This window comes from Pezoporus wallicus, unplaced genomic scaffold (genome assembly GCF_028554395.1).
Source record: "Pezoporus wallicus isolate ANWC-B61680 ecotype Strahan unplaced genomic scaffold, APGP_CSIRO_Pwel_v1 contig_2871, whole genome shotgun sequence".
Taxonomy (NCBI): domain Eukaryota; kingdom Metazoa; phylum Chordata; class Aves; order Psittaciformes; family Psittacidae; genus Pezoporus; species Pezoporus wallicus.
The window spans coordinates 1,609,089-1,621,387 of record NW_026640775.1 but is presented as its reverse complement, the minus strand read 5'-3'; the positions used below and the strand labels follow the sequence as shown (position 1 = coordinate 1,621,387).

At 44.2% G+C, this 12,299-nt stretch overlaps 1 protein-coding gene across 3 annotated transcripts in view; it reads left to right on the top strand.

The window, feature by feature from the left end:
• Window positions 1–12,299, top strand: part of SYN3 (synapsin III) — a 199,204-nt gene that overhangs the window by 48,351 nt on the left and 138,554 nt on the right. For all 3 annotated transcript variants that reach the window (XR_008973631.1, XM_057420473.1, XM_057420474.1), the window contains exon 5: window positions 10,835–10,991. Coding sequence is in view for 2 of the 3 variants with exons in the window: in XM_057420473.1 (XP_057276456.1) it covers window positions 10,835–10,991 (157 nt within the window). In the remaining variant the exon portion in view is untranslated. The remainder of the gene's footprint in view (window positions 1–10,834; window positions 10,992–12,299) is intronic.

Below are 12,299 nucleotides of genomic sequence, written 5' to 3'. Positions count from 1 at the left end.
TTTGCGTGGGTATTTATATTTGAAAATGCATGTCTTTATGAATGGCATTAGTTCAGGGTTTTTGGGGCCGTGTATGCATGCTTAAGGACACATGCATTTGTGTGGTGGGAAATGGATTTGGTAAATATATGCTTGTCTCTATACCCAATTTATATGGTATGTGTTGTCCATGGTTTCTTAAAAGTCCTTACAAGCACTAGCCATTTGTTTACAGCCTGTGCCACTGTGCCCCTGTCCTGCCCAGCTCAGAGGGGTTAAGAGCTCAAGCTAAGCAACTTCCACAGCCATTCCTAGAACCTATAGAAATAAAAACTCTTCTTCACTTTCAAAGGGGAATTACTGAGCTGTGTGGAGGCCCTTCACCCACCCTCATGGGTGCAGCTTGCTTCTCATTCCAAGTTTCCCATCCCCACGGATTTGTCCTGCCTGACCACAGACACCCCTCAGGATGCCCAGCTGCAGGGAGACGTCACACAGGCCACCTTCAACTGACATTTGTGCACCAACCCTGCTGCTGATGACATCTTTTTCCATCACTTATTAGACCTCTGCTAATTATCAAGCAAAACAGTCACAAGTCAGAGTGTTTCTAGACAGTGAGATATAACACTCATTATGGTTTTTGAATACTCAAAGCCCTTGGAAATCCCACTGACAAGTTACAGGAAGGAAATATGACATCTTGCTTACAGGCACATTTGGGATTCCCCCCTGCAGGAACCGTGCCTTCTTCATATTCTTCAAAGGAAAGGCAACAGAGAGTGACTCTTGGCGTAGTCAAAACCAGTGAATGTACTGCAGACCTGTAAATTTTAAGTCAATAAAATAAAAAATGTTTATAACAAGAGCAACAGAAACAATAATAATAAAGCAACCATGGGGCTATTCTCTCCAGTTTGAAATTATGCTAACTGATAAACTATCTAACAATCTATTAGCCTATTAAATTCTGTCATTTTGCAGCAGTTCTTCTAGATGTTTCTTCAAAATGGGGACATCCTCTTGCACATTTAATTCAAAGCTTTTTCTTTGCTAATCCCTTGATCCTTTCTGACACCTTGGAGCTCAGGCACTCTTTTTTGACTTGAACATGACCAGGAAGGAATTGTGGTTCTTTTACCTGGGAGATAAATCCCCTAATAAGAAAGTATAATGGTCCTTGAAGCCCTAGGCTTGCCTCAGGCAAATTTAAGAAAAAAATATATTAAAATGAGCTTTAGAAGCATTGTTGTCAATTAGAGAGAATTAAAGAGAACAAGGAACTGGAAGTATACGGATCTCCATGACTATTAGACTGTCTATGTTGAAACAAGTAGCTTCAAGAAAGCTATCAAACTTCTCTCCAAGTGCTACTGGAGAGAAAGACCATCATCTAACAAATCTAAAACAAGCTGCATGTGTTTTTTCAGCTCCAGTCCGACCATGGTGTGATGGCTCCATCAGCCCATTCAATACACTTTCTTCAGAGATAGAAGAAAAAGAACTGGCCATGGAGTAATTTCTAGGTGTGATGGCTGGACTACTAAGCAGTGTGAAAAAAAAAGCATGGGCTTATGCCTGCTTTTAAAACACTTGGGTGGATTCTTCCTCCTCCTTCCAGTGCATGCACAACTTCCTTTTGCACAGGTCTATACACACAGACAGAGTGAACTGTCTGGAGTCTAATTTACCGTAGAAAGCTCTTGGGCTGTGTCACCTCTACTGGGATTAGACATAAGGAATAGGATTTTCATTTCCACTTGTCTTCATTTCTCTGTAGGGCCCTTCCTACAGTGTTTCCACAGTGCAAAGAGGCTGTCAGTGCTGGCACAGCACCCACTCTGAGGTGCATTTATGCTTTCAGGATATTATAAAAGTGTCTTAGTATAAACGAGAGTTTGGGCCGTCTCTGCTTCTGACAACAACACTTAGACTCCCAAACTATGATCTCAGCCTCTGTGTTAGATTAAATGCAGTCCTGTGTTTGCCTTTTGGGCTTTACAAGCCTTCAGCTATTAATTCCAGTAGATGTGGGAATAAGACAGGGATATGTTGAAAATCTGGACAGCTTTTTTACATGGGGAATACTAATGTCTTTGGGAGCATTTCAGACTTTTAAGGATATGAATTAATCATGCACCAGACTGCTCTCATCTCCTGTCTCCCCATGGAGCTGGTTCTTTTGCCATTGGGGCTGATCATCTAGGGGAGAAAGCACATTTTTGTGTGTCTGCATGCGACCTACCACAGTGGTGGCTGTACCACGTAGAGTGTGCTTATGCAGGCTCACATATGCCACAGTACAGACAATACCTGATAGACCATGAGGTGCCCAGGGTCTGAAATGGGGAGGACCCTGCATGGAGCAATGGCTCTGGCAGGAGCTGAGCACTGAGGACAAAGCCTTGCTGTGGGGCAGGATATATTCCAGTTTATAAACTGGTGTTTAGTCCTATAGACCTTGCCTGAATTTGGCCTATCTGTATAAGAAGGTGCATATGTCACCCAGTTCCGCCTGGAAGATATGGCTTTGTCACTCACAGCTGTGCTAAAGTCAGTGAATGCTCTAATTCCTCTATACAAGCCGATTCATTCCTTTAATTAACACTGACTTTCCCGTTGGTTCCAGCTGATTCAGTGCTTCTGTACTTTGATAACAGGACAGTAGCCTGTTGAATCGCCGTCCCGAATAGACTAGGACCTGAGAGTGCTTTTTTTCCCAGAGCATATTTTTGCACTGCAAGCTGTAGTACAATCACAACATGAGGAAGCAAATCCTTCTATATGGGAGGAAGATGGAAGAAACTGGCCAGCCCAGTAGCAGGTGTTTTCCTCCTATTCAGAGCTTCCAGACCCCAGCAGATGTGTACCCTGGCTAAAAAAGGTCTGCCTGCTCCAGGATGCAAGACTCTTTAAAGTCCAGTGAGGACACTGTCCTTTGCCCACTGCACCTTTTCCTTTCCCAGAAGGTTCACCCACCCCACAGGGCCATCGACAAGCTGCTCCCTGAAAGAGGCGTATGGGTTTTCATCGCACAGTAGCTGCACATTGCTAGGAGATGGATGTTTTCTTGTCACTCGAGGGCTATTCATTCAAGAGAATTAGTGGTTTCTTGCAGTTCCTATATAGGAAGAATAACCAGGGATGTCATGGGAGTAGCTGCTGTCCCTGAACAGTGGTATAGGACATATTGGTAAGAATTAGGCCACTTTCCAGCTTCTCATCTTCCAGGAAGCTTGTGTCAAAGAGGAACCTTAGACTCCACATAGTACCTATCTTTTAATTTAACTATTGATCTAATTGGTCTGATTTTTTAGAATATCTTTTTCTATTTTTTTGTTGCTTCCAACCTAAAATTCTGAAAATTTCTGCAAAGATGCAGATGGGAGAAAAAAAGGGAGAAACTGATTGGGAGAGTTTGGGTTTCTTGAAGCCAGATGGAAAAATATGTTGAGTGCCTGGTTTTCCCAAAATTCACAGTATGTGCCACATGGTACAGTACAATATGTGCTATATATTTAACATTGAGCAACATTTGGGCAATATTTTTGTATGGATGGCATGACAATCTGTACATGTATCGCAGAAGTATGTATAACAGCGAATAAGTTTTCAGAAGTGCTCTTTAAGCAAAACACCAACATGCCAAATGACCGCTTCCCTTATTGAAATACCTTGCAGAGACAATGGGCTGGGACAAGGTGTCAAATAGGATATACCTGGGCAAGTTGCAGTCACACATAAAGCAATATATCGCCTTGAGTAAACAGTTATAAACCAAGAAGTTATTTCCACAAGAGGGATGATTTACAATCACCCCTCACTAATATTCTTCCCTCTCCTCACCTGCCTTTCCCAGACCTGTTTTTCTTTCATTTTTTAAGCAGGAGCTAAAAAAAGAGAAGTTGGAGTGGGCTTATTTAGGAATTTATTCTCAGTTGCTTCCACCTCAGCTCCTGCTGCTAAACATCTGCTTGGAGACCTGCTTCTCCCTTCGGGGTTGACAGATCTCCCAGATGAATAATGTCCCCCTTCACCTCCCCAGCAGCTGGCGCCCAGCCGACGTGCAGGCAGGATGCTGACAGTTACTGGGAAAACATTTGGCTTGCAGGCAGCTGCCAGAAAGCAAAAGTCACTCTGGGCAGACCTGAGTGGGGAGCATCTCAGAGACTAAGCTACTCCCTGGCCCCTTTCACATTTACAGTAATTCTTTCCAATAAGAAATGTGCTTCCAGGGACTAGAGTACTTATTAATTAGTTAATCCTGGGCTGAATGCAAGAATGATTAAAGACTGATGTAGATTGTTTCAGTCTTGATCAGCTTTATTTTCTTTTCCTCAATCCTGCTTTAATTTGTCCCCTTTATAGATGTTTTTTTACTAAGGCTTCTTCCAGGGACTGGCTAACAGAGAAATGAAGGGCCAAGTCCTGCTGCACCTGCATTGTACTGGTTGAGGTAGATCTTCGTCAATGACCTGATTGATAGTGAGACAGAGTGCAGCCTCGACAAGATTGTGGGTGGCAACAAGGTGGAGGGTGGAGAGCGATAGGTATGCCAGAGGGCAGAACTGCCTCAACAACTGGGGAAATGGTCCAACAGGAACCTCATGGAGTTCAATAAGGACAATTGCAGAGTCTTGTGGTGAAGGAGGAATAACCCCAGTATTGCTGGGGCGCAGCTGGAGAGAAAACAGCTCTTCACAAAAGGACCTGGAGGGGAAGAAGCCCTGTGGCTCACTGCAAGTTCTTAGCAAGCATGTAGCTAACGAGACACTACTCACATCTCGAGTACTGAGTGCCGCTCTGAGCTGCCTAGTACAAAAAAGACACTGACAGACTGGAACGAGCTGAGTGAAAGGCCACCAAACTCACTGAATTGGTCTGAAGACACCCAAGGAGAGACTGAGAAATGGTTTTGTTCAGTCTGTAAGAGGAGGTTGAGGGGGATCCATCTGCAGTCATCAGGCAACTAAGAGGTGGGTACAGAGCTGTACTCTTGTTGAAGGTGTGCAGTGGAAGGAAATAAAAAAAAAACAAACAAACAAACAGACAAGTTGCAGCAGGTGAAATTCTAATTAAGAAATAAAAAATATTCCACCGTGAGGGTGGTCAAATACTGGAACAAGCACCCAGAGATGCTAGGGGAACTTCATCCTTTGGGGTATTCAAACTTTGGCTGGGACAAGTCGCTGATCTACCTAATGTCACTTTAAAGTTAGCCCTGACATGAGCAAACAGGCCAGATGATTTCCAAAAGTCCTGTCTGACCTAAATTACTCTATGGCTTTATTCTATGATGTTGGGAAGTATTTGGATCACCTTCTGTAAAAGCTTCGTGTCACAAGCATTCTGAAAGCAAGCCGCTGGTGGCAGGTGTGGTTGGTACTACTTGAGGCATTATCTGAGTCCACATGCTTCTCCCTGTGAAGGCCGACCAGTTTACAAGTAACATATATGGCAGACTTAGGAAACTGCCATGGTACAGATCAGAGAGTGTGTGACATGCAATTTTATGGCTCATTGATCATTGGCCTGTGGCTGAGAAGCAAATGAGGGCATCTTCCAGGGTGTCCTCGTCTGCTTATAGTGGTACTGGTTCTGCTGCAACCATGATTCCTGGTTCCTGCTGCTTTTGCAAAACTGATCTCCCCCCCCCCCAACCCTGGGGTTTTAACCCAGCTTTTACAGCATCCCAAAATACTCTGTGCTCCTCTCCTCCTGCCTGGTCAAGAGAGGTCATTCTTTATTCTATGTTGATTCCTTTTTTCTCTAAAACCAGCTCTGTGTTACCTTATTCATATAAATAACGACATTCATTCTTCTTTGAATAACTTCAGCATGTTTACTTCTTTCTCTGGAAAAATCTGACAGGAGGTTTTGACTGAAATGAGATTTTTTTCTTAACAAATATCCCATTTTGCTATGGCATCCAACATAACATTAAATTTAACATCATGATAAGTGAAAATGTCATAGATTTCATATTGTCAGTAATGTAATAGAAATATTAATAACACCCAAGCAAAGGACAAAAGGAACGTGTTCCTATTTGTATATGCCATTTTCTATTAGCTCTCGGGCATTGGAGGCACTGCATAGCTGGAAGGATTATTGAACTTCCCAGGTAGTTGCAGCCACTTACAGCTTGGGGTTGTGTCTCAGAATCTTGCCTGAAGGCTTCATCAATTGCCAGTAATGCAAAGCTTGTATCATATTGTTTAATTATTCATTTTTCTCCCTGTCCGTGCTGTGCTAAGCAGATAGGAAAGGCTTTAGAAGAGAACTTATTCAAAATGTGCTGATCACTGGGAAGTGTCAGAAAACTGAACTAAAAAACTCCTTGAATAATGGTGGTTAGGCAGAACCTGAAGTGAAGATGTGCATCTTCAGTGCTCAAGGAAGATCTTTTTCTATTGATGTAAAGGATGAAGTGTCTTGTAAGACTGGCACTCTTTCAGGAAGAGAGCAGGAGAGCCCATCTTACAGCACAGGCGAAAAGCTGCCTAAACCCATCATGGTACTAAAGTATAAAGCAGGTCTGCCCTTTGGCTACAGTTGATTATTCACGGTGGAAGGGATCATTAGAATGTTTTTTGGCAACATAAGCTATCGTTGTGTGTTCTTTCTTCATGTCCGTAAATCTCTCTGTGCTTAAGAAAAGCTGAAGGACCAGGAAGAAAGGCAGAGTTATGGATTATACGTAGAAGTATAAAGCATGAAACCCCCCAGGAGGTTTTGCTGTCATCATCTTCTCTATCCCAAAGCACACTGGGGACCTGCTTCCTGCAAAGAAATGTTATTGATGATCTTTTCAGAGCTGATCCTCTTCTCATAATTAGAGAAATTAGACATATGGGCACCAGAATAGCTACTGCAGTTCCTGACGTGTTTAATTTTTATATTTTACATCAGGAATCTCTTATATAGTTTTTTTGTCATTTCTGACAAAACTATTTCCATGACAGCTAACACTGTCACAAATTCAAGGGTGGATGGGTCCAACCTAAGAAATCATGTTCTGCAGTCAGACCTCTTCCTATGAGGTATTTGGCATCCAGGCTTTATACTTAGGTTTATCTCTAAAGTATAGTTTTACTGCCAGGAAAGAAAAAGACTGCTAAAATGCACTAGAACAAGTTGGGAAAGAGTTAGTTAAATGCAGGCAAGCATCTTGCCCCACAGAACCGGAGTCCAGGCTCAGGACTGGCAGCACTAGCAGCTTCCTAGCCAGATACTCACCATTGCCCAGGGGTGACTGACTCACTGGCCTATCTCTATTGCCAGGGAGAGAGATAGGCTGGGGGGCTGCCATGTGCCTTGGCTATCATCTGGGAGAAGAAAGCAAATGCAAAAGCAGAAAAGCAAAGGGACCTGGGGGAGGCTGCTTCACTCTACGGGGAGGGGGTCCTGTCTGGTTGTACACTATTTGGAGTGCTGAAAGGCTCATGCTGTGTATGGCAGTGGCAACACAAGCTGAAAAGAAAGCTCCTTTCCATTCCAGAGGAAAAGTAAATTTCACCAGCTATTCCAATCTGAAAATGAAAATTTTCCAGTCTCCCAGATATTATTTTTTTAAACAAAGGATTCTTTAATCTCTACGCCACTCTGGGGATGTGTTACGTGCATTTCAGTGGCCTTTATTTTGCCAGGGCCGAATTCTAAATGAGAACTGAGCTCTTGGGGTCTGAGAAAAAGCTTCTATAAAAGGGCTGTGGCCAAAGATGGGCTCCAGCTTTCTCTTAGAAGCTTCATTCATCTGGCTATCATGCTAAGGAAGATTCACAGCTTCAGGTAGGTGTCTGCCACACAGCCCAGGAAGGGCAGCACACCCACAGGCAGAGCACAGCTTATTAGCCACATGCTTTAAATCTGCGCTTTACATTCAGTTCCACTTACCTGTCCCATCTTCCTGTCCATTAGAGATTCAAAGGGGCTCTCCTGCATTCTTTATGTGACTAAACCCATTTCCATGACCTGGCTTTAGCAGGAGTCTAGGTACATTTGTACTCAAGACTACTCATGGTCATCCAACCACTGGCTTGACAGATCTAGCGAAGAGGAAAGGTATGTGCTCCTGCCATAGCCATCCTATGCCTGCTGGACTTGGGTGCTAAGGACCTCAGCACAGTAGGTGCTACTGAATTTGGCTCACAAAAAAGTTTTGGCAACTGTTTCAAATGTGGGACTTCTGCCTAACCTGTCTGCCAAGGATTTCAGGCTCCTGACATGGGAGATGTTATTGGGTTGGGTTGAAATAGCTACTCGCTATTCCAAATCCAAAGCTTGCTATATTAGCTTAAGCTTTACATTCTGAGAATGAGCAAGAGCTTGCAAAAGTAACGGCCTACCAAAAAAAGCAAGAATTCTTGTGTGAAGCAATTGAACACTTTTCTCCCCAGATCACTGGTATGCCCAGTTATTCAGTTTTCATACTGCCATTCCTACCCTGACTATTCATTTCCCTTTTACTACCTGCTATCCTTCCTAACCGTTTTTCTCACATATTGCCACAGGTCTCTGTGTCTCTGTTACAGACCTCTCACAGACTCCAGGGCTCTCCAGCTGATGTTTATTCCCAGCTAGTTCCAGGCCCTGCACTCCTCTGCCTTGTTCTCAGTATCCATGGGAACATCTTTATTGTCCCACGGCTCAAAACAGGGATTCAGTGTCCACCTTCCCTTTAGAGATTCACTCCTCATCGTCTGCATGAGAGAGGGCTCTGCCTTCCTACATGATGCAGAGTTTGAGAATAGGCTTTTCTACATCAATTCTGTATTCTTGTGTCCATCTTCTAAGTTGAAAAACTCTTCCTTTGCCAGGATATGTACAGACAAGAGCTTTTTTCCCTAAGCCTTTGGCTGGCAGAAGCAAAGCCATTGAAGGCAATTTCTCAGCTGCTGTGTGTACTCCCTGCCACCCCAGAGCTGGCCATGATCATTTGCATTTGCTTCCTCCCCACCACAGCACCACGTCCCCACAGTGAGGTATTTGGGGAAATGTTCAAGGGCAAATACTGCTGCTTCTTCTGGGGAGACTGGGACAATGGTCTGAACCATTACCCTGCAGCCCCAGTAAGTGCTGTTACCTAAGTCAAACCTGGTGAAAGACTTGGGATCATTTTCTTCTTTTTACACTTAGAAAGCTGGATGAAGGAGGGACATGCCTGAAGCTCCTGCCCACCGGGCACTACCACTCTTTAGTAACTCAGTGTACATACCAAGTCCTAGTCCTAGGAAGCTGATTCCCGAGGACCTGTGCCTGCCTCTGGGGTACTTTCTGCATGGCAAATCCAGCAGAATGGAGCCAGTCAAGCTATCCAAGATTTTCATTCACTTGCTGTTTCTCAGCAGGGGTGCACCATTCTCTTCACCCCCATTGACATCAGGGAGATCCATAAATCAACTGCACAGTGATAGCACAGCCCTCCCAATGCTCATTATGCATTTCGTTGCTGGAGGAAAGCACCAACTTTGGTGCCAAGTACATTAGGGAACATGCCTGGGTTTAAAAATTCTCCATGGGAGGGAATCACAACATTTCCGAAGCTTGGCCTCTTGCATCACAAAAGCAGAGCATGCTCCTCACCATGTCTCTGGCGATAACAAAAGTCCAAGGCCAAAACCCGAAATGAACAGCTGTAAACCAACAAAGCTGTCACTGGATCTTGTACACAGTGTTTGTTGCCACAATCTGTTCCAGAGTCACCATCTCAGATTTCCCTGCCAGAATGATGGAAATATAAATAGGGGCTATAAACCCAAAGTATTTCCAGATCATACATCCAAAGGATAGAAATTATAGTCTCTTAGTAAGGAAAATGTTCGAGGGTAGTGAGGTAATGGGACCTGGTTACAGAGCTCATTTCTGTGAAAAACTTTCATACAGTATGGAAATTTTTCCGATGTCCTTGATGCAACCTCCATTAAAGTATAAAATAATCCCCTGTTTCAGTGGAAAAGCCCCCTCCATGCCTTCAAGAACGAACTGCTGAGCTCCATTTTGGGAACAGTTTCTTTTCCAGCTGCTGTTCCCAGAGATTCCTGAATGGCTCCAAAGACACAGCATCAGCAAGGAATGAAATCTGGCTGTTTGAAAGCCAATCCATCGCCTGTTGGCTTAGCTAGAAAAGGACCTTGCTTTTCTGTGTGTTTGCTGCTGTGGAACCATAGGAGTCCCAGCTCTAGTCTCACTAAATAATATTCTGGAAGTCCATGCCCTGAGTCACAGCACTGGATGAGGGACTCTGCTCATTTGATTAATTACATTACCATGCCTGCCCTTTACTTGTTGACTCACAGCCGTGAGAGCCTGGGATGTGCTGCGTATGTAGTAAACTGACTAAAGGGGTAATGTGTGTCAATGTATGGATGTGTACAATAGCTTTTTGAAATCCCTTATGATCTTCCCACCCACCGGGCATTGCTTCAATATCCAGTTCAATCATCAGGAAATAAACTTGCTCCCTCATCTGCGTCGCACATTGCAATGAGCTTGCCAAATATGGCCACGCTTTTAGAAAGAAAAGAGAATCCCCCCACCAGTGAATTTATGACCCTTGGCTCCGCTTGTGGCTTGTTCCTGTGCATGCCTGAGTGACATGGAAACTGCAGCAAATCTGTTTGGCCTGATTCTGTGCTCTCACACTTGCAGCTATGTTGGATTTTTCCCCTTTTAGATGACTAGATTTTTTTGTTTGGTTTGTTACCTCCAAATGCAAGCAGTCCATGACGAACAGCCCAAAGGAGAGCAACATATGTTAATGAAAAGAAAGGGAAGGATGAAAAAGGAACAAGGGGAGGCTGGAAGTGTTGGTGAGCATTTGAAAACAAAACTTCATCCCCCTTGTCTCTTGCAGATCTTTCAAGCCGGACTTTGTCCTGATTCGGCAGCATGCCTATAGCATGGCGCTGGGAGAGGACTTCCGCAGCCTCATTATTGGCCTCCAGTATGGTGGCATTCACACGGTCAACTCCCTCTACTCCATCTACAACTTCTGCAGCAAGCCCTGGGTGGTAAGTGCCAAGCCACCTCTACTGCATGCCAACACTGCAAAGTCGAGCTGGTACCAATAAAGCACTAAACTCAGCTTCCAGCCATGGGAATTCATCTCTTTAGGTTAAAAACACCATCTAAATACCTTAGGAATCCTGCTGGGAATTCTTGGGGGGAAAGCTAGCAACACTGCTCCTTTGCCAACCCTGTAGCATTATGTCAAGGTGTTCTTTCCTCACCCTGAGTAAGATGCTTCACCTGTCCCAAACTCTAATGTGTCACAAACAGCTAACAACTAAGCAAGACTTAGTTTACTTGTAAGGCAGAGTAGGTGAGTAGTAATAGATTGATAATATCAGCTCAATAGCAGCATGTCTCTGTCCTGACCAAAACACAATAAAAATACCTTAAAACAAACATTTGCTTTTTTACAAGGTATCTGAATCATGCTATTTCTAGCATCCTTTATCAGATGCACACTTGTGGTAACCAGGTGCCCCAGCCTAAGATTATCCATTCTTTGCAAAAGTAAAAACTGCACTTGTCTTCTCTTCCTACTTTTCCTGGCTATTGCTTTGTTCTGAGGAAATTATACTAAAAGAAAGGCAAGAAATGTAGAAATGATTTCTTCAGCCACTAGGTCTAGGAAAAAATAAAGGAATTTAGAATGACAGAGGTATGGGAAAGAGGCAGAAGGAAAGCGGAAAGAGTGTCGTACTGGGTTTGTGTGGCAAGGTTTTGGTAGCCAGGGGCCTGCCAGGGTGTCTTCTATGAGAAGCTGCTAGAAGCTTCCCTCATGTCAGATGGAGCCAATGCCAACTGTCTCAATGCTGGCTGAGCCCATTAGCAATGGTGGTAGCACCTTGGGATAAAGTATTTAAAAAGGGAGCAAAACTGCTATGGAACAGCCAGAAAGGAGAAATTAAAATACGTGAAACAGCTCTGCAGCCCCTAAGGTTGGTGAAGATGGAGGGAAGGAGGTGCTCCAGGCACTGCAGTGTGTCCAGAGAAGGGCAATGGAGCTGGTGAAGGGTCTGGAGCACAAGTGTGATGAGGAACAGATGAGGGAACTGGGGGTGTTTAGTGTGGAGAAGAGAAAGCTCCCAGGGACCTTATCTCTCTCTGCAGCTACCTGAAAGGAGGATGGAGTGAGGTGGGGTTGGTCTCTTCTCCCAGGTAACAAGTGACAGGACAAGAGGAAATGGCCTCAAGTTGTGCCAGGGGAGGTTTAGATTGGACATTAGGAACAATTTCTTCACCAAGAGGGTGCTCAGGCATTGGAACAGGCTGCCCTGGGCAGTGGTGGAATCACCATCCCTGGAAGTGTT